The following is a 23,505-nucleotide window of genomic DNA, read 5'->3' on the forward strand; positions in this document are numbered from 1 at the left end:
TGGGGAACATATAGAAATAATTCTTTAGAAACTGCTATTTAGTTTGAATATTCTTCAGCAAGTTGTATTTGCCACTAGAAAGTCCACTTTCTAGTGAAAGCATCCTGAGTGAAATTATGAAGGCCTTGAAGACATACAGGCTTGTCTGTAGGGAGTAAATGTATAATGAGGCAATATTGAGAAACTTCTTGAAAGGCAATGCACAATATAGTGCGTTGGACTGAAGGCTAAGGTTGTTATGGCTTATTTGAAAAGGCAGAAGTTCCATTCTGCTTACTCGCTGGAAATCCACTATTTTGCATAAATGTCATCCAAACTGAGGGGCCCTTGGGGCTCTCTGAGCTTGGTTGTTTTCTTGCAGACATTTCATTACCCAAACTAGGTAACAGTGCTAATCTTCATGTCTATGGAGCTTCTCAGTCATCCAGGTCATGGTAGTCCCAAAGGTGCTTTTTCAAGAGGCAACTTGAGTTTTGGGGATTTTTTTTGAAGATGTTTTGCTTCTCATTGAAGAAGCTTCTTTTTCCGAGCTTCTTCAGAAAGCTGCATTAGAAAGCTTCTTCAGAAAGTCCAGTTGCCTTTTGAAAAAGCACCCTTCCAACTCTTTTGTACATCTCTGGCATGGATTGTTTTTGAAGAAAGGAATAATGTCATTATCTTTACTTGACTATAGTAACTACTTTACTATAGTTTTGTTTAGATGTCTGATAACTAGACAGTCATTGTGGGTCTGGATAATTAACCCATCCCACAGAGAAATGTTTGTAGTGCGTGCAGGATCTCCAAAAACCAGAGCCTTAGCAACAGCAATGAGAATGTCTAAGGACCTTTTGATGTTCCTTAGAACTGAAGAGAGTAAAGGAAGTCATAAAGAAGATCTGGGATGGTGTTATATCAGATTCATTAGTAACCATATATCGGTCAACTCTTCTAAGGACCCACTATAGATACATGGAAATAGATCTCTGAGAGGAAAATTTCCATTCAACAATGATTCAGCTTTAGGGTATAATTTCTTTCTTCAGCCTGACAGGGAAAAATTAGCATACTGCATACTTTCTAGGAAGAAACTGGTTTTACAACTAATTTCTAAAAAATGGATTAAGGCTTATTTGCTGAGGTTTTCTTTTGCCCAGAATCTGGAGGATGGGATTGTAGGAATCTGACTCTCAGTTTTATGACCCTATTTCCTGCAGGTATTTGGAAGTTTGTCACTTAGATATGAACAAAGAAAAAGAGTCTCCCAAATGCCTGTATTTAGTTTTATTTGAATCACAACTCCATGTGAGAGGTTTTCTGAGGACATGCATTCTTGGAAAGTGCCTGAGAGCCTGTGAAGAATCCAAAAAGCTATTGTAGTCTCATCTTGTTGAGATTTCTTTTCTTTTCTTTTCTTTTCTTCTTTTCTTTTCTTTCTTTTTTTTTTTTTTTTTTTTGGATATGCTGCTAGTTGAAGGAATTCAGTGACAGATTCATCCAAAGAATTGACAGGAATTGCCCTGTACTGCTTAGGATATTTTCTCTAAGAAGCAATGACCTCTTATTTTAACTTCTTTGTGTAATGAAAAGAGACTTCAGTCTATTATGGTAGTGTCTGCTTTGTTCTGCTCTAACAATGGATTGGCTAATTCAATGAAAGCTGCCTGTTTAATCATCTGAAGCTAGAAGGAAGCCTTGGGAGATCAGTAATAAGTAGAATAAGAAAAGACAAAGTTTTCTTTAGTAGACCTTAAATTGTGCCCATTATTTCCTGCTAAATAGCACCACCTTCTGGCCACATATTGCATCAAAGAACCTCCTGGCCTCCAAATCATATTTAATACAAAAACTGTGGAAAAACTGACAAGACTAAGCACCTCTGTTTTGCATTCCGACTCAAATGGTCATCCTGAATAATCCCAGAAGGTCTACCTAACAACTGCTATGCATTTGAAGTTATTCTTAGCAGCAGCACCTACCTGCACAAATAAATGGCAGAAAAGTCTCCATTTATTGATGCTAAATTTGGTTCAGAGAATTGTCACTGCAGCACAGCCAAAACACCTGATGCTGAACAACAGTAATGGGAACATTGTGGTTGGAACTTTTAGTTGCTGCTCGTAAGGTCTTGTTTGGGGGGTGGGTGAGTATCCCTGATATTCTGTTGTACCATGCAACTAATTTTCTTTCTGCTTCCAGGCTTCAAATTAAGCTGCTTCTCCTGTGAAACCATTATTAAGCCTAGTGAAAGAGGTGGGATACGGTGGGTTTTTTTAAAAAAAGAAGAAAACAGCAAGCAGCAGAAACAAACTTTTTCACTGGGAAGAGAAGGCTATTTTAAAAAGTGAGACTTAATAGCAAGATATCAGGGCAAGAAAAGTTATTTCAATCAAGTAAGGAGCAGATGAGACAGGACAAATTCTGACCTGGAAAGACACAGAATGATAGCTAAAGAACCAGCTCTGCAAACGCAGCCCACAATTCCAGCTTTATCTGCATGGCAAATAAAGGGTAAAACACCATGGTATGCTCCCTACAACAATTGGAAAATATGTTAAAAATAAGTATTCAAAATCCTAGTCATAATAATCAAATATACACACAGATGATCTGGATGTATAAGGTTCCATTTTTCTCCCTCTGTTCAACTGATGCAGCATCTCTTACACAGTTAGTGGTTCTTTTAAACATTTACTTTTTTTGAAGGATCCAATCTCGGTCGGTCACTGGGACCATAAGTTTAGCCTTCTGAACTTTCAGACTCATGCTGTAGCCCATCTTCAGTGAACTTTTCTCTCACCAAAATGTGTCTTTTTTTGCTTTACTTTTCTCCCCACAAAAAGTAATTTTCCAGGTTTTGGTTTCTCAATATTGGAATTTGGTTCAGATTTATATCCTAAAATAGTCTAATTCTTGTTTTCTGGAAAAGTCTGATTTATAAATAGATACCAATCCGATTCAGAGTGAAATTACCAGACAGCTTAAAGATACTTGAGCTCTTCTTTCTTCTTTGTCTGCTGCTAGTGTAAAATCTCGTGTCTGAAAGGTTTTTGCCTCCTATGGACATCATCAATTGGTGCAATATCTTTTGGTGTGAATACATAAATTAGCAGAGGTAACTGTCAAACTATCAATCAATAGCTCTACTCCTAACCCATTTAGCAGGGTGGGGGGAGATAGCCAAGATCAGATATCGTCAATGGTTGGGAAACTCACTGGTGGATAAAAATGTTTTGGCAACCAAAAAAGGAACAAGAATGGCTCCTTTCTCACTGTTTTAGGAAAAACTTTCTTTGAAATTCAAGGTGACTTATGAATATATAAAAACATTTACCTGAAACAGTAATTCTTTGGTGTTAATATCATAGACCAGACAGGTATCATTTTCATCAACTACTGCCAGTTTGTTTCGAGATGCACTCATATCCAGGCAACGCACGGCTGTCGATTGTTTTAGCAAAACAATTGCAAAAGGATTGTCCACAAAGATCTTGAGAATCTGGATATAATTACATCCTGAGAGTTAATAAAGCCCATATTGGAAAACTGAAGTTCTCATATGCTAGTCAGATGAAATGATTTTATGGAATCCAGACCCCTGGGAATAATCATTCAGACAAATTAGACAAATTGACTGCTTCTGCCTCTTTATACATGATTATATGTAAAAGACATGGGGACAAATAATGGTTGACTGAGAAGAGCTTATCATAGAGCATATTCTATAAAAAAAACAGGAGCAACATTTAACTCTCTGGTCCTTTTCAAATATATTAGATCAGAATTTAAAAATATAGACCGTATAAAGCCCATAAAATATACTGTTCTTCTGATTAATTTTGCTAAATTCATAAATAATTCTCGATGCTATACCCTGTTAATCAGAAACACAGAAAAATGATGGCAGAATAAAACCTAGTGATCTGCCCTTTTGAGTGTTGTTTGTTTTAATTTATGTATTTATTATTTTAAATTTATTTTTGATTTTATTTATTTTATTTTGGTCAGATGATGGACATGTGTTTATCCCAAGCAGTTTAAACTCAGTTACTGATGTTTGACCCACTAACCCCACTGGTTCCAAGTTGTTCCCAAGCTTCCACTACTCTGTGAATTTTCTAGTTTATATAATCATACCAAATGTGCATTCAGTATCTATCCCAGTTTGAGAGTATGTAGCAAAAGTACGTTGCCTTCTGTTGTCACCTTTAGGTCTGGATTTTGGCTATGGTAAAAATGTACCAAAATCAACTATCATTTGCTTTTGCTATTGGAAAGTATGCTGCATGTGGCACAGGCATGACTAAAAATAGAAACCTAATCTACCCTTACTAGAAAATCTATATACTACTAAAACTCTTGGGTCTTTTTATAACCATCAACTGGGCAAAGTGGTGCATCATAGGCCAACAATTTTTGAATCAACATACCTCAAATGGGCTAACTTAGAGAATGCGTCCAAAATCTGGGACACATGATTCCCATGGGAATGAAATTTGGGGAAGTTGTAGCCATTTTGCACTTCCATGGTCAGCTGTGGTCATGTGATGTCATTTCCAATGTTCCCTGACAGTTTCCCACAAGGCAATGGGTAAGCTGAGAGGGAAAATTGCAAGTTGGTCAGATAAGTCTTCCCCACCTACACAACCACCAGATTTCCTCTGTGCTGGTGCCATGCCGGCCACTCACACCTTGTTGCACCCTTGTGAGTTCTTCCCAACCCTTGTAGCACTTCTCACACATCTTTCTCAACCTGAAGATCACCTGTCACGCATCCTCCCTGACCCTTGTAGCACTTTTTATGTGCTGCAAAAAAAAGAATGCTGAACGTTTGTATGAAAAAGTATTAATCTCCCCAAAAACATATACAGGGAAAGAGAAAGAGGAAGCTCCTTGGAATAGAATTTAAAATATAATACAGAATGTGAATGTAGTGTGTGGAATTACACTACGGTTAAAAGAACGGGGTGAATAAGACTGTGAATGAGGAAAAATACATGTTAGAGAATACAATGAGTAAATGATGTCTATCTGTGTGTATGCATAATGTAGCACCTCAGAATTGAGGCCAGCCCCTACTTTTCTGGTTTTCCTGGAAGAATATTAAGACTTGGCTCTGCCAATTAGCAAGGGGGATCTACCCTGGGCTGACTGGGGGCTTAAGGGCACTCTAAGAGAGCAAAGAATAGTTAACATTTAAAAGATGCAAAGAAAATGTAGAACAATTTTGATGGAAATAAAAAAAATGTTTTGAAAATGGGTAAAATAGGCTAAGCAAATAACATTCAGCATAGTGAATGGAATAAAAATAAGGGTGAGGTAATTATTTGGGTGAAGTAAGGGAATGCCAGAAGGAATATTTCAGAGAGCTATATGGGAATTATAATAATGCTATGTGAATGCGACAAATCTCTGCGTCTAAAAAAAAAATAACAATAAAAGAACTATAAATTCTATAAGAAGGTGAAAAAGGTGAAAAAAATTAATTCTGCAAACGTAGATGGTATCATTTGAGAAATATTAAAATCTAGCTGTTGTTTGTTTATGGAATAGCTTAAAGCAGGGGTCTCCAACCTTGTCAACTTTTAAGACTTGTGGACTTCAACTCCCAGAATTCCTCAGCCAGCAAAGCTTGCAAAGGAATTCTGGGAGTTGAAGTCCACAAGTCTTAAAGTTGACATGGTTGGAGACCCTGGCTTAACGTGTATATAAAGACTGCATCCATGTCTGACGATCGGAAGAATGTTGTTATTGTTCTATTATGTAAAGAGAAAGATAGTAATAATGACTGTAAATGCTGTAGGAGATTTAATTCGTTACATATGCCGAGGTGAGCGATTTCAACAATTATGACTAAAAGGTTGCAATTAGAAAAAAATCAGAAGGGCAATGCAGCTTTATGCCAGATACAGTGCAGTGCAAACTGCAGACCGTATTTTTGCTCTTCAGTAGATCAATGAGAAACATATGGCTTAGGACCTGGGTACTGAGACCGCCTTCTGCCAGCGAGAGCCTCCCACCGGCCAGTACGCTCCACAGAGAGGGGCTCCTCAGGGTGCCATCGGTCAAACAATGTCAACTGGCAGCCCCCAGGGGGAGAGCTTTCTCTGTGGGAGCACCTGCCCTCTGGAACGAGCTCCCCCCAGAGATACAGAGGATTTCGGATTTAAGTACTTTCCGCTGGGCCCTCAAGACTTTTTTATTTCAACAAGCCGGGCTGGCCTAACTTCTCCAATTGTTTAATTTTAAAAGAGGTATTTTAATTGTTGGGCCAAAATTGTTTTTTTTTAAACTGTTCTTAGATTTTTGTATTCTGTGTGTTTACCTTTGGCTGTTCACTGCCCTGAGTCCTTCGGGAGAAGGGCGGTATATAAATTTAAATAAATAAATAAATAAAATAAATAAATATGACTATGAGAAAATAATACTGAATATTTATTGCTTTAGAGAAGCATATGGTAAAATGAATAGAAAGCTGGAATTGTTTTGCACAAATATGAAGATTGGTTGATGATTATTATAAGAATGGAAGTAAACGGTATATGAAAAGGAATGAATGAACCTGAATGTACATGCAACTCTAAAACAGTATATATACACAAAAGAATGCTTTGGAAATGATTTATCTCTATTTCTTTTTCTTTTTTTCTTACCTTTTGCCTTGAATTTCTTTGGCTTCTTATGTTTTTATTAATTTTCTATGGTGTGCATAATGTTGCTTACCACAAAAGAGATAGATAATGTGATAGATATGTGTATATGTACAGAATAACATCTATCAACCCTATTTTTCACGAAGAAAAATGTCTTTGATTATCTATAATATTCTTTCAAATTCTGTTATTTTCTATAATCTAACAGCATCCTAATCATCACTACAAGAAAAAAAAAGCTTGTGCTTTATCAGAAAACCTCACCTGACCATTCTTTAAACCCACTAAAAGGCCTTCTCTGCCTGGAGGTCCTCCAATTACTTTTATATATCGAATGAGAGATTCCATCACCCATTCCCGTTCTTTTGTACCACTGAAAGACAGACACTGGAGTCTCTTCTCCTAAAAAGGGGGAAATATATATATATATACACATACATATTCTGCTGGAAAGTTTTCATATATCTTAGCTTGACAATGATGTACATTTACCAGAACTTTTTTATTATGTTTCCACGCACAGATATAAACAAATGGAAAGTATTTTATAATACCAAGCAAGTCTAATTTCCTACCAATGTTCATGTCTGTTGTTTATAACCACTCTTTACAGGTTAATAACCATGAGTGCATTAATGAAATATAGCTGCTCAGAAAAGTCATCAACTACTAAGAAATCTAAATAAAACTGCTATCAATTACTTTTTATTAAACTTTCTAGAATATTTTACTCAACATTTCAGAGTTTCAGTAACTTCTTTCTAAAATGCCAACGACATTATTAGGTAATGCTATGCCAAAACAAGGATAGGTGATTTATTGGAAGCAATTTATTCCAATTATCAAATGACAGTGAGTATATGTTATAAGAACTCGGGAAATCCATTCCCCATGGAGAAAATGGTGTTACTTCTAGGAATTTCTAAATTCAGTCTTTAGCTAATGTTGGTAGAGTTGAGAATTATGCTCACATTACTGTGACAGGAATGATAATGAGGAATGCAGACCTCTAAAATAGCCCTTCCCAACCTAGGTGACATACAGTTCAGTGCCCAGAATTCACAACCAGAACATGCTGTCTACAGAATTGGAGAAAATTCTGCTCTAATAGTTACTCTAATCTTTTTAATTCCTGACATGAATTCTGCAAACAGATCAAAAATGAATCTGCATCTGATGTAGCAGTTACTTCTGTTGGCCCACCCTTGTTATATGAAACACCTTCAACTGGGAACCTTTTTCTTAATCTTTCTTAGTGCAGTACTAGAAAATGTAGTTTCATTTTTAGACATTATTTTATTTTTAGATGTAATGATCAGTTACCTACCTGACATAAGATAATGTGTTCAGAACACACAACTAGTAAATTACATTCAAATTTTTTTGCTATCTTTTCCTTCACTCGGTAGTGCATGTCTGATGAATCATCGGAATACAGTTCAAAAATTTGGATTTTCTCTGGTAATTGGATTGCTAATCTGTTCTTGTAGATTGCTATTTTCTTTACAAGTTCTCGGTTTTTTATTCTAACTGTGGAAAAACAAGTTTAAATTAAACTATGTTTCTTTTGTATTATTGCAAACCACCTAGAGTCATTACATGAGATGGGTGGCCATATTATTCCAAACATCCATATTTATTAAGGCCACTGAACTCCAAGAAGACTCTGAGTAACATACATTAAGTCCAATACATAATTTAAAAAGACATTAAAAACCATTTAATTACCAGGACCAAAACAGCACTTCCAAACATGTAAAACAACAGGAGCTCCATAATCTTCCTAATATTTAAGGGTAAACATCTTTATTAGCTCAATTGGATTTTGAGGACTGCATGTAATCTTCACCATACAACCATAACTGAGCCCAGAATTATGGTTGTTGAGTTGTTGCAGTCGTAAGTCAAGGCACCCACACAACTGGAAATGATTTTACAGATTTTTTTGTGCAGTCGTTAATTAGGTAAATTGAGGACCCAGTTGTGGAGGCAATAAGCTGACTTTGTATAAAATATACAAAAGTATGAAGGCTATTGCTTAATGCACTGTAAGCCGCCCTGAGTCTCCGGAGAAGGGCGGCATATAAATCAATTTTTTTTTAAAAAATGCTGCAGTCCTAAAGCAAAAATCTCTCCCTTTCTTATCCCAAGCTATCTTACACTAAATATGGGGATAAAATAGGAAGACAGAGTGCCATATATACTGCAATTTCTGGCAGGATGTAAATCAAATGAAAAAAACATATGAATAAATCCTATTGTACAACATGGCTACACATCTCATGCTGTTCATAGAAATGTACATAACCATTTATATTTATACAATTAACATAATGCAATTAATGAACAATCACCAAGGGCAACAACAAAAAGTCAAAATACCAGCTACATCAATATATTTTTGATTGCTGACAAAAGGCCATCAAACAGTAGTCATCACAACATCCCTATACCAAAAATTCTACACAAAGCACTTCTGAAGATACAATTAGTATTCATGGCAAAAAGGCACAGCCATCTTTCCACTGTAAAGATATATTGCCTAGTTCAATTTACAGACAAATATTATTTACTGGGGCAGGGAAGAGATGGTCCCTGGGTTATCTGAAAACATAATTCAATATTACCTTTTTGTTCAGTGATAAGATGTTGGACAATAACATCTGTCATGCTGTCTCTGTAAGCATAGCGATCCTTATAAAGGCCATGGACTGTGCTGAAAATCAGCTGATACAGTGAAATGGTTCCATCCTGGGTTCCTACTGCCTGAAGAGAAAGGAATTAACTAAATTTGGGTGTCTATTTACCTGAATGATCATGAACTAGAAATGTTGATTAAAAAGGGATTGAAGTTTTGCTGGAATTTTAAATTATTCTAATTTCTACACTTAGAAAATGTGTATTGAGGGAAATTTTCTTCCCTTTGCATGCATAAGATTTTGGCCTCTCCCTTTTCCCACAGCAAAGCCATATAAATTAAAATTCACAAATGTCATGGTAGGAAATAGTTATTTACACTTATCTAGAAATCATTTCATTGTTTACAATCGTTTTTAACAGATGACAATAAGAAGATTACTTGGCTTTTATTTAAAGGTCACAATACCGGTTAACTAGAAGAATATTTTTAAATATATAGTAACAAAAAGAGAATTTAAAACATTATTTACTCTTATTTATTAATAAGAGTAAATAATATATAATTATTTACTATTTACTATTATATATTATTTACACACAATAAGCTTTGAATCAATATTAATAAAGAAAATAGCTCCAGAAATGTGATTTTTCTTAGCAAATACTGTAGACTATGATTGCCAGCTATACTTGAAAAAATGTGCTTTGTTATTAATTATGCACAACCAGCCCTATGAAATTATAATTCACATATAACAAAATTTGCAATGATTTCATGAAGTAAATTGATTTTGATTATCTCAATACAAAGGCACTTTACAAGACTCAATCACAGATATTACAATATGCATATTGCAAGGAAATATGGGGAAATCAAAATGAGAAAAAGCATGTGAATCAGTAACAGTAAATGAAGAGAAAAGAAGATAAAAAGACAAGAATAAATGAAGGAAGAACAGGGAACTAATGGGTTGACAAATATTGTTTAATTCACTGACAAATAATGAAACTCAAGGTCATTCATCAACTATTATTATTATTATTATTATTATTATTATTATTATTATTATTCCTAACAATGTAAGTGTAAGTTCCAGCAATAGACGTAGAATTGCCTCTGTAATGTATAAAATGTAATCTGGCAGAGACACAGTTATAAAGACCGTAAAAAGTAATTTCCTAGCAAAACAACAGCTGATTTGGATACATTTGCCATATGGAAATGATGGAGGCCAGAAATAGTTACTTGTGAGAGAAAGTTCTGGAAACACCTGGTATACATATTTGAAAGGCTTTTAGAAATTCACCCTTACCACATAATTGGAATCTGGCTTAGCTTTACAAGTCCACACCCAAGTGCTCTGTTCACCTATGGTGCCAAGACGCACTCCATCCTTCGTATAAAGGGACACTTGCTTGTCAGAGCCTCCCATTAAGATGTATTCTCCTTTTGAAAAATAGCTAACACAACATGGATCGAAGTTCAGGACTCTGTCTTTTCCAATCTATAAGAATATGGACAAAGATGTTTAACATTTGATTTTGCAATAAGAAATCTCATCTGCAAACAGGAATGTAATTACACATATTTCTGTATTTGATTTGCCACAGATCTTCATTTTGAGATTGCTACAACCTCTTCATTTTCAAAAAGTGCCTTAAAAATGAAATAATAGTATTAGGTCCAACAATATATGACATATGCATATTAGCCCATTTCTGTTATTCAAGGATGAGGAGGAAACTCAGCCAGAATAATTCTGTTTAATAGTGTTTGGCTCAGAAATAGACTGTCATACTGGTACAGACCCCTCAGTTAATTCCATCTGGTCTGCTGTGCTTGCCATCTTTTCTCTTTCTTTCTTTTTTTTTTATTTTACTGATCTTACTGTAATTTCTTTCAGGATTGTGAGATACCCAATCATTGAGAAATGGACAGCATACAGATTTAATTTGCATATGTATGTGTGTGTGTGTGTGTGTGTGTGTGTGTGTATGTATATATATATATATATATATAGACAAACATATGCATACTTTTCTACAAAAAGGCAAATAAATGGGCCTCTGATTTTGTAGAATATACTGCTAGCTTTAAAAAATTCAGAAAAAACAACACAGTATTTGGGAAGAAAGAATACAACCCACACCCATACAAACTTTCCAGTTAAGAAGTAACTTACTTGCTTGCCACTTAGTTGATAAAAAGAAAGCCTTTGTCCCCAATCTGCCACAGCTAAAATATCATTATGCTCATCTCTATTGGATATAAAAGGAAAAGCAATTATGTAGCAACAGTGCAACAAGCAGATATTGTTTGTCAATGGCAATATCACTAGTTAAAAGACCTTCTGAAATCTATATATGGGCTTTAGAGTCATTATACTTCCTTATAAGAGTATACTGTAGATTACAGAAGATTAATACTAGAAAATTTTAGAATTTTTTTAGAAAATAATAATTATTTTTTAAAAATTAAATATTATTTAAAATAAATATTATTTTAAAAAATATTATTTTTTAGAAAATAATACTAGAAAGTTTTCTAGTATTAATCTTCCTTATACTTTTGACATATCCTTGCCAATGGAAAACTAATTCTTGAATCAAGTAACTAAACACAGATTACTATTTCATGTTTATTAGATGCATGCATTGGGGAAAAAGTTGAGAGATTTAGCCAATAGCTAGAAATGTGTTCAATATATAATATTGGCTCTTATAGTTTGATTTTATGCCACACATAGAAATTATGTATTTTTTTTTCATGGAAGCCTCAATGTTTTTGTAGGTTATAATGCTTTTTCAGCTGTATACCCAATGATGTGGAAACTAAGAAGATACCAAAAGAAACATACAGTCTTATGATTGGGAAGAGATTAATATTATAAAAATGGAAGGACATTTTCATATCAGGAGTCTTGAGTGGAGGCCTGTTTAGAAATTTGGTCTGCATTTAAATATGTGGGCGCGTGGTTATAAACTTTCATTCCTCCCCCCTCTTTTAATATTAAATAAATTGACTTAAATGTACTGTATATGAACATATCTATAAGATTAACTGAACAATTTGTCAGGGATGAATATTCATGTAACTTTTTTGTATTTTTCTTTCATGAATAAATTTCAGTTTCATAACTGCATCAAATATTTGTATGTGCTAAAATAATACATCTTGTTCCTTCAGAGAGTAATAACAAGACACTTTCTGGGACAGATTATGTTTTCGTTATTTCTTAGATGCTGGTCCTGGTAATTTGACCTGTTGGTATTTGGTGAAATCTAATTCAGCATTGTCTATAATTGCTTGCAATAGGTTTTCAGAGTTTCCAAATAAGTATTCCCTACACTATATGAAGAACCGCTTTAAACCATGGTCTTTACTACTGAGCTATAATAACATTTTAGCTTGTAAATTATTCTAGACTTTTTAAGAGAAGGCAGCATCTTCCTATTAATAGTTAAAAGTTGGATTTGACCTATATGGCTTTTCCCACTGAACTGCTTTTGGGTACTTCAGTGAGCTTTTAAAGCAACACAAGGTGGTAGACTGTGGTTCCTTAGAAGGAAATAATAATAATAATAATAATAATAATAATAATAATAATAATTATTATTATTATTATTATTATTATTATTATTTTATTTCTATACCGCGCTTCTCCTGAAGGACTCAGGGCGGTATACAGCCAATTTAAAACACAGGACACAACAATGATTAAAAATTAAAATAATTAAATAGATTTGGCCGATTTAAAACCCCAAAAATTAAAATACCCCAATTTAAAATTATTATGTTGATAGCCCTGCCTGGCGGAACAACAGGGTCTTCAGTGCGCAGCGAAACACCCGGAGGTCGGAGATCTTACGTATTTCTGGGGGCAGTTCATTCCACAGGGCTGGGGCTCCCACAGAGAAGGCCCTCCCCCTGGGTGTCGCCAGCCGACATAACTTGGCTGATGGCACCCTGAGGAGACCCTCTCTGTGGAAACGGACTGGTCGGTGGGAGGCTATTGGTGGCAGAAGACGGTCTCAAAGGTACCCGGGTCCTATGCCATGGAGCGCTTTAAAGGTGGTAACCAACACCTTGAATCGCACCCGGAAGACCACTGGGAGCCAGTGCAGCTCGCGCAGGAGGGGTGTCACGCGGGCACGAGTTGCGCCCATAACCACCCGCGCGGCCGCATTCTGGACCAGTTGGAGCCTCCGAGTGCTCTTCAAGTGCATGATGCACTGTGAATATTTTTCCAATTTCCTTCAGCTCTGAGAGTTTGTGGTGTCAAATTTCTGGAATATGGGAAAACATCTGCCTCATGCAGGAGTTTGTGCTAAACTCAACTTTTAGTATACCAGGTCAAATTAGAGAAGTTGGCAAAATCAGTATGAAAAATTTTGTGAAACTTATTATACTGCTTTTACATTATGAAATACATTATTTGTGATAATGAAATGTGAATCAGTAGGATTCTATACATATCTATATTGATCCTAAAATGGTATAGCTTTATTTCCTTGATATTTCACTCACGAGCCGGCATTCCTAGGACTCTCATCTTCCTCACGTTCTTCTTCCTCTGCCTCACTACCCTGACTACTGCATGTGATGGACTTCAGAACTGGTATATCCTCTAAACAGGTATGACCTGCCTCGTCCTCTTCTTCGCTGTCTCTAGCACTCCAGAGATTCTCCCAGCGACTGCAAATACCAATTGTTTGTTCACATGAACTACTGCCACATAATTCAACTTTCAAAATATGTTAGTTCAAAGGTCAGTGCCCTGGAATTAAATAATTTTTCCCAGACAAGACTTTGCAGTCTCCCTTAAATATTCTAGAATCTAGAATATACAGAATGTATTGTTCCAGAAAAACTTTTTTAAAAAAATATTATTATTTATTTTATTTTATTAGTCATATTTCTATGCCGCCCACTCTCCGAGGACTCTTACACCAAAGACAGTATACTAAATAGCATATTGCCCCTAACAATCTCAGGGTGTAGAAAATACAGCATTTTAAAACAAAGACTTTAGGGAGAAAGGTAATGGAAATCGCTGATCTGGACCCACACACACATCATTTGAAATGATTGGGTGGATCGTAGCTTCTCAGTCACAATAGTAAAACCAATCAATTAATATAGAATTTCATTATTATCACTACAATACTTTCTCACAAAGTTTTTTTATAGCATCCCATGTATTGGGCCACTGAAATCAATGGACAAAATAAGTGTATTGCATAGGATACAGTGAAAAGAATGGGGGAAAAGTTCAAATAAACATCCTACCTCCTAGCCTCTTAAGACTCTTAAGCAGCTTTTCTCTAAAAATATTATTCTTTGCAATAGTACCAAATACCTGTAGCTTGGGTGTAGGATGAGGGTGAAGGTTCATTCTTGAAAAGAATATTCTTTTTAAGAAGCTCAATCAGATATTCATTTAAATGTTTTTAGACATTGTTAGTATGTAGATATAGAACCCATATATAATTAGATGAATTTGCTACCATATACTATGCAAAACCGATCTAGCTGCTTAAATATTTATCATATCCTCCTTGGGGTATGAGGAATGGGAAAACAGGATACAGCTTTCTCTGCAAAAGTTTCTCATGTTTATGTAATACCCATCCCTGCAGTCAAATTCTTTTATCAAGGACCCCACAATTCTTTTATGCTTGTTTTTAATGGTTTTACTATACAGTGATAAGGAGTTTATAGTTAATTATAAACACTTTTGGAGGATATTCATACAGTACATAAATGATGAAAAAGTAGAAATTAATAATTTATTAATATTAATTATTGTGATTCCCCTTACATTTCTCTGTTTTTATTAAGCAAAATGAGAAAATGCCAGAGTGAAATCTGGAGCAAATATGAGCAACTTAACCATTCAGCTCTTAGGAACAGAAAATTTGTATGTTAAGCAAACCAAGTGAAAGAGAATATGATCTTTCCTATGGCCAAATGTAATATGGAACTTTCTTGTTTCTTACATTAGAAAAACTTCAGGATTTATTCCCAAAATTAATCACAGATCGGTAGTAATATGCCAACTCCTGAAATCTACAGGCTAGGTTGCAATGATATTTATTAAAGATACCAAGAACACACTGAATATATGAAGCTTTATCTTTTCACTCAAGACACAAACATGTTACCTTGATGGATTCCAAGAAATAGACCAAACTGGAGATAAAGATCCTCCTGGTCGTTCAATTTTGACTTTCTCTTCACCATTTTTATTCCTAATGCTGACAATACCATTGTACAACCCCAAAGCGAGATATTGTCCATCATTCGTCCAACTGGGGAAAAAAAACACAATACAGTAGGCTAAATGTTTCTCAGAGCTAGAGGGAATCAGTAGCATGAAATGGAGAATATTTGGGGAGTGGAGAGTTTGCTGAGAGAGAAAGGCCACTCTGCCACTGATACTATCTGGCCACTTAGTCAGGAAGGAATGCTTTCGGCTCTAAGACCAAAAGCAATGCCCCATTCCTACTTTAACTGCATCATGTTTTGTGTGGAGCAGCAACTCATAAACATAACTATGTATCATTTGAAAGCCCAAATTATAATATTTGAGCCAAATACTTACATACCTACAACAAGTGATCTTATTGCTAACTTTATGTTTGTTGACGGACTTCTGTTCAGGAGACCACAGTCCTTAAAAACAACAAAATCAAAATACAGGAATTAAAAAACTGTTATAATTGTAAGAGCATTTAAAAGCAGTTACACAATAACTGCTAAAAATAATGACATTAATGTTCATCATATGTGTTATTCATCTTAATAAGATTTCTTTCAATCTGACTGTCCTCTCCAATATTGGTACCATTGTATTGGTACCACACAATGATTGCATTGTAGCATTTCATAATGTTACCCATTGTCCATCATCTATAAAGAAAGGACTACAATGGTCTGGGAAGACTGTAGCTCAACGATAGTGCCTCAAGTGCATTAAATTTAGGTTTAACCTCTGGCATTACCAATTAAGTGAGAACCTAAAAGCTGATGCTAAACAACAAAACTGGACCAGATGGACAGGTAGTTTGGCATGCTGGAAACCAAGCTCCCACATTTCTAATAAAATATTATAATATCTTGGGATTTTATACAATCTGTCCTTCACACTAATGAACAATTCCTGTCATAAAAAACAAGGAGGAGAATAGCTTCCACCTTTTGTTTTCAAAATCTGCCCTGGGGTTTGGGAAATATCCAAGCAGATTCACATGTGTAGAGGGCAAACAAGAGAAAGGAGGGGGGAAGCTTTACTCACATATTACATTTCAACTTTGGGCTACCTAAACCAATATTACAGTAATGTCTGCAACTCTTGCTGGGTTTCTTCCTTTGCTACATGAAGCATTAGAATTTGAACTTAAGAATTCGGCAATGGGGAATCCATACCAAAATCACTTGAAGAGCAGGATGCAAGTTGATGTGTAACAGGATTATAAGACACACATTGTATAGAATCATTGTGCCTAAAACAAATTAACAAACAACAGTGAAAGAGAAGCATTGGAAGAATGGCAAACTAAATCAATATGGAAAATCTATGCCAGCTTTTTATAAAAGCTATCAAATATGGGCTGTAGTAGTCTGGATAACCTCTGAATTATAGCAGTAAGGGTTTTCTATTTCTCTTAACTGCCATAGATCTAGATTTTGATTCATGTTGTAGATTGAAGAAAGAAAGGGGGGGCGTAATATCCCTTATCTAATTCATTAAAAAAAGGTTATATTACTATAAGGATTCACCTGGCTTCTATTTAAACTTTTAAGTGACTATTAGCCTTGATGGCAATGTAATTGCCTATGGAGACCAGTGGACTTCCTTGTACAGTTGGTTGGCCTTTGGGAAAACAGACTGCTGGTGGGTCAGGGATCCAATCCAGCATGAAACTACTCATATGCTTATAAAGGATTTGGCAAATGTTTTAAATATTTTGTACATTTTGACCCTCTATGCTGGGGGGTCCCTCATTCCCGGGCTGCACACCACTACCAGGTCATGGCCCATTGGGAACCAGGGTGCTGAAGAGGCAGGCAAGCGTGCAAAGCTTCATTTGTGCATGCACAGAATGCACACATGAAACCATCCCCACCACCACCACTGCAGAAACCACTGAAGCCACAGCCACCGGTCCACAGAACCAAAAAGGTTGGGGACCCCTGCTCTACACTGCACCAGTGAACAGACAGTGAAATCTCAATTTAACAGACCAACCAAGCTTATCTTAAATTGCTTAAACTATGTACTTCTCAGCAATGTACACCATTTGTATAATTGCTGCAAATAATAAAACATTTATGTAAATTTAACTGCCTCATCCAACTAGTTTGGACTTGTCTGTTACTTGAAGTAATGGGGTATTTGCCCTAAATTTGGTCTGTTGGATCCAGAAGTCGTTAAATAGATGCTTATTAATTTGAAGTTTTACTGTACTTGTAAAAAGGCTATAGCTAGCTCTGTTCATAAATGTCATGCTGAGAACCTGTTTCAGGCATTCACAACACAGATGTCTTCCAGATATACTGAAACATGGCTTTGTTGACTGAGTATTATGAATACTGATATTCAGGCTAAATGGAGGGTAATCGTACGGGATAATAAATATGTTCAACTCATTTACAAGTAATAGGAAGATATTCCTTTTTTTCTGAAAAGTAATGGGATACTTCTGAAACAATTAAGTTGTTAATCAACAAAACTTCAAAACTTCCATTAGTAGCAATGTTTATGATCTGTTTATGATCTGTTTATTTTGTGGAATCCCATGGCCCTTCATGTGATCTTAATATGTGTAATGTTATATACACTCAAGTTTTAATCAGGACAGAAATTCACAATGTTTTCCAAGAGATCTATTTGCACAGTCACTGTATCCATAGCCTCAGTGATCTTAGTCAGGGATCTTTGGGAGGAAGAAGGAAGTAACTCAACTTCTTCCCTCTTACAAAGAATTTAAGGAGTATATTATTTATTATTTGGACTTATATGCCGCCCTATCTCCGAAAGGACTCAGGGCAGCTCACAACAATAAGACCCATAAAGTTCAATTTTTTTTAAAAAAAAATATCCAATAAAACTATAAAAACCATTAAAATCCCCTCTAAAACCCCTTCAGTCCAAGCCGGCCAGGCGAAATAGCCATGTTTTAAGGCCATGGCAGAAAGAGCGAAGGTCAGGGGCCATCCGGAGCCCCAGGGGGAGCTGATTCCACATGGTAGGTGCGCCCACAGAGAAGGCCTGCTCCCTAGAGGTCGCCAGCCGACATTGTCTGACCGACGGCACCCCAAGGAGGCCTTCCCTGTGGGAACGCACCGGGCGATGGGGAGCTGTCGCTGGCCGCAGATGGTCCACCAAATACCCCGGGCCTAAGCCATGTAGGGCTTTATAGGTGATTACCAGCACCTTGAATTTCACCCGGAGGGCAACTGGTAGCCAATGCAGGTCCCGCAGGAGGGATGTAATATGAGAGTGTCGGGACACTCCCATCACTACCCAGGCGGCCGCATTCTGCACCAGCTGAAGCCTCCGAGTGGTCTTCAGGGGCAGCCCCATGTAGAGAGCATTGCAGTAGTCAATCCGGGAGGTGACGAGCGCATGAGTGACTGTGCGTAGGGCATCACGGTCCAGATAGGGGCACACCAGGCGCACCAGACGAATCTGGGTAAATGCCCCCCTGGTCACAGTCGTAATATGATCTTCCAGAGTCAGCCGTGAAGTACAAAGTATAGCTTTGTACTTCTTTGGAAGAAAGAAGTACAAAGCTTCCCTCTTTGTAAGAGGGAAGAAGTTGAGTTACTTCCTTCTTCCTCCCAAAATCACTGAGGCTATGGATATTTTCTACTATTTTTGCTTGGGATCATCATTCTCTATCTGTACTTTCACCAGGAAATTAACTATCTATTTCTCTCATCAGTATGATTATTCGGTTGATTAGCTAGTGGTAAAACAAGTAAGCCAGGTGCTGTTCCTGTCAGTCAACTGGCAAGGAGGGAATCCCTTGCTACTAATGGAGGTAGAAAAAAAGAGAGGCAGCTATCAAGCAAAAAAGAAAATGTGTTGGAGTTACATCCTTATGTTCAAGCTTGTGCTGTGCACACTAACCAAGCTCAGGAGCTTATTGTTTTAAAAATGAAATAGAAACATATAAAAATCCTTTAAACAGTTGAATCCTATATCATGCCACTATTGAGTTAACCGACTTCTGAAAAAATTGCTTTACAAAGAAGCACAGAATCACAAATCCCATATTCAATGTTTAAACTTCTTCAGATATTTACTCAATCATGTGAACTGCAAACTTTTATGGGGCGAGGGCCAGGATTGCTGACCCATGTTCTATATTGGCTACTGGTACGGCCTCCATTATCCTCAGACCTTACTATACCAGGTGTCTTTTTCAAATAGATCTAGTCCCTGTAAAATTGTTTTCTTCTTTGTGTCAAGATTTCTTCTGTTTATATTAAAAGTAATTCTGAAACACTCATACATCAAAGTCATAATCACTTACGTGTACTTCAGGATACCTTCTAACTTTGAAGTCCAGATTATGACAGTTTTGTCTGCAGCTCCTGATGCAAAGCGTTTTCCTAGGAAAATTTGTAGAAGCCAATATAAATTATGAAGTAGCTTTAGAATGAATATTTAAATTAAAACACAGAAATGAAACATAACCATATTTTATATACGTATCTATGGTATAAAACACAAAATGTTTTTTAATTAGATCAATTGACAACTAATTGTATTTTTAATTAGATTTTTTTTTCATTGCAGTACAATTTGTACAAATGTATTAATATGATCTCAAAGGCACTTTCAAATGTTGGCAAGAACCTGCTATCTGTTTAGCAGACTACCAGACCTAAAGACTTCTCAAAAAAGATTTATTAAATCAATCTTTTTCTCATTGAAAGAACTTTAAAATGTGTTGTTGATAACTATATTTTTGTTAGTGGATATACCCAACATCTTTCTAGTTGAGAAAGTAATATTTATATAATTATGAAAAGCATACAATAACTATTAATGCATACGTTGTTTCTTTTGTATTAGCAGAAAGCAATTTAGCTGTGAAAAATCTTGCTAAAAAAATAAATCTGAGAAGTTCTGAGTTCCTTGTGCACAAATTCCCAACTGGCAAAAGTAGACACTGTACTGAAATATGCTAACAACAATAATTCAAAATTGTACTACTTGGAATTGAAATTATTAGCAATGTTTTGAACATCCCAAAAAACTTAACACTTCTTAAGAAAGTTTGATCAGGAGTTGATCCAATTCTTTGCCTCAGTTAGCAAAAGATGCTATATAGATCTTATATTGATGACATAAAAAAGGCAAATGTAATCGTAGAAAATGTAAACAAGTGGATTTCATATTACCATCTTTTGCATATGCTACACAGTATACTGTATCCTTATGGGCTTTCAAGGGCTGGATTAATGTTCCATCAGATGTATCATACACCTGTACAGATAAAATAACACAGAAAGTATAATAGTACAGATACATAAAAATAATACTTTTAAGACAAACTATTTTAAAACAAAGATAATCTGCAGAAAAATGCTCTTAGATCTCCAATTCTATATTGCAAAATTCCAGATGATTCAACATGACAGCAAAGGTACCATAACTACATAATACACCAAAACATCCACCATGAATATTATAAACAATGGCACCTAAGGTATACATTATGGAACAATAACACTCATAGTAAGAGTATTATTATTATTATTAGTTTGATTTATAAAGAACATATTAATCAATAATTCAATCATTAATTAGAATAATCATACACTAAAATGGCACAATTCATAATTCCACATTCATCTGTTTTATTTTCCAGCATTTTGAATTGTACTTAAAACTCTATTGGACACCAATACAAAACTAAGCATAAGTGGTAATGCTCTGGTGGTTAAGACCTCCCAGCAAACAGAATCAAAAAACCATTTCTAGTTTCCAGAAATCTTCAAAAATAGCCTCATGCAAAGCACATTGCAGACATCCATTTTCCCACCTAGCAGTTGCCATAAACCAGGAGACTTCCCAGTTTACATGCTTACTTCTTGAGGGATAACATCTCCCATTTGAGACATGACACTGGAAACAATCAGAAACCTGAACAAACCAACAATATCTGGCCTGTCTTTTTCATCACTCTATTTTGTCTCATTCATATACTAATAGCCTTTAGACATCAGGACAAGACTTCCATATCGTGGCCCAGGGTAGCCCAGGATAGCAATGGAAAAGTCATCAGCATGTTGAGGACACTACATCCTGAATTGACTGATCACTTGTCTCAATGGCTGCACATAGATCAGGGGTGTCAAACTGCATTTTTTCGAGGGCCGGTTCAGCATTGTAGTTCTCCTCTGTGGGCTGACCAAAGGGGGGTGGGGGAACAGGATGGACGCCTCTTGCAGCAGTCTGCTGGCCAAAATGTTTTGGCCGGCGAAGTGTTGCAGGAGGCCATCCAGGCTGAAAATGGGGGGTGGGGCGGGGGGGTTGGCTGCCAGAGACACCGCAGGCCAGTCCTTTACTATTTCCAGGCCAGCCCCACAGGCCATATTCAAGCATCCCACGGGCTGGATCCGGCCCGCAGACCTTGAGTTTGACACCCTTGATATAGATGGTCAACAAACAGAAAGATAAGGAAGCCCTATAGCACTGGGCTGATCTCATCTATAACTACTAACTGAAACCACGTGGTAAAAAGGTCTACTACTGTAGAACAATGGCTCCAATTTCCAACCATGGCAAACTGAGAAAGGGGCAAGTCCCTTACCAAATCACTTCAGAGGTAACCCACTAGCACAATCAATGACATCTTCATTGCATGCCTAGGCCTGAATTCTGACTGAATTCACGAGTCGTCTTTGGTGCTCTCTCAGCTTGGACTAGCACTGATGATGTTACCTAGTTTGGGTAATGAAACGTCTGCAAGAAAACAAGGAAGCTCAGAAAGCACCAAGGATCCCTCATGTCAACCCTTTATATACTCAAATATACTCCTTTATTGGTGACTGAATTCAGCATCCAAATAATCCACCTTTTCTAAGGTATTCTCTAATGTCTTTCCACTACTCGCAAGTAAACCACCTCCCCATCCCCACCCCCACCTCCCAAGCAAATTTATAATCCAGGGATTTCTTGGTAATATTCTGTTTAAGTATTAACACCATTTCAAATATTTTTTCTAATTCAAATCTCTTTTAGGACACATATTGTATTTTTTAAAACCTCATACCAGTAATCTGTTTCCAGATGCAATTATTAGTTGTGTTCCATCAGGCTTAAAGGCAAGGTCGTAGATACTGTGAAAACAAAGAATGCTGCTAAAAGGCAAGTTCTCTTATCTATTTATTTGTTATTTCCATCCTACGTTATAGATGTAGATAGGTTATCAATCTACAAAACAGTTGCATAATGTATCAATGTGGCATAATTGGTTTTAGTTTAGGATACTGTGTGGACCCAACAATTGTCATGGCCAAATTATTATACATACTTTAGTGTTATGCAATTAAATTATTCTTTATTCATTTTGTTTTAAGAAAATCATGGATTAGTATACAGGTAGTCCTCGATTTATGACCCAAAATTGAGTCCAAAATTTGTTAAGTGAGACATCTGTTAAGTGAGTTTTGCCCCATTTTACGACCTTTCTTGCTACAGTTGTTAAGTGAATCACTGCAGTTGATAATTAGTAACCTGGTTAAGTGAACCTGGCTTCCGCATTGACTCTGCTCATCAGAAGGTCACAAAAGTTGATCACACAACCTTGGGACAGAGCAATGGCCATAAGTATGAACCAGTTGCCAAAGCATCTGAGTTTTGATCTCATGATCATGGGAATGCTTCAAAGGTCGTAACTGTGAAAAAACGGTCATAAGTCTTTTTTTCAGTGCTGTTGTAACTTTGAACGGTCCTTAAATGAACTGTTGTAACTGAAGGACTACCTGAACTTTTTCATTTATTTTGGTATTTATTCCATTTTTACCCCCACAAAGATCTTGCAATTCCCATCCATTTATTATGTAACGTATTTGGGGTTACATAAGAGAAAAGCCGGAGAGGCATACCTTATTATTTATGGTACTGTATATAAACAGGGAGCAAGCCCCCCACATTCACCTGCACTGATGAAGTTATCTAGTTGGGTCAGGAAACATCCTCAAGCAAAC

The 23,505-nt window shown here is 36.3% G+C and overlaps 1 protein-coding gene across 4 annotated transcripts in view; it reads right to left on the minus strand.

Annotated features, from left to right (window-relative positions):
* Nucleotides 1-23,505, minus strand: part of IFT122 (intraflagellar transport 122) — a 72,269-nt gene that overhangs the window by 48,217 nt on the left and 547 nt on the right. For 2 of the 4 annotated variants that reach the window (XM_034431594.3, XM_034431593.3), the window contains exons 2-14: nucleotides 22,569-22,635; nucleotides 20,692-20,776; nucleotides 19,818-19,896; nucleotides 16,702-16,778; nucleotides 15,882-15,948; nucleotides 15,438-15,584; nucleotides 13,801-13,968; nucleotides 11,456-11,531; nucleotides 10,586-10,777; nucleotides 9,260-9,398; nucleotides 7,960-8,162; nucleotides 6,897-7,034; nucleotides 3,314-3,478 (exon numbers count right to left, since the gene is read on the minus strand). In XM_034431594.3, the coding sequence (XP_034287485.2) occupies nucleotides 3,314-3,478; nucleotides 6,897-7,034; nucleotides 7,960-8,162; nucleotides 9,260-9,398; nucleotides 10,586-10,777; nucleotides 11,456-11,531; nucleotides 13,801-13,968; nucleotides 15,438-15,584; nucleotides 15,882-15,948; nucleotides 16,702-16,778; nucleotides 19,818-19,896; nucleotides 20,692-20,776; nucleotides 22,569-22,635 (1,603 nt within the window). The remainder of the gene's footprint in view (nucleotides 1-3,313; nucleotides 3,479-6,896; nucleotides 7,035-7,959; nucleotides 8,163-9,259; nucleotides 9,399-10,585; nucleotides 10,778-11,455; nucleotides 11,532-13,800; nucleotides 13,969-15,437; nucleotides 15,585-15,881; nucleotides 15,949-16,701; nucleotides 16,779-19,817; nucleotides 19,897-20,691; nucleotides 20,777-22,568; nucleotides 22,636-23,505) is intronic. The other 2 variants (XM_034431596.3, XM_034431595.3) reach the window with 1 other exon arrangement.

The sequence above is a fragment of the Pantherophis guttatus genome, chromosome 2 (assembly GCF_059756535.1).
Source record: "Pantherophis guttatus breed Tessera chromosome 2, ASM5975653v1, whole genome shotgun sequence".
Lineage (NCBI taxonomy): Eukaryota > Metazoa > Chordata > Lepidosauria > Squamata > Colubridae > Pantherophis > Pantherophis guttatus.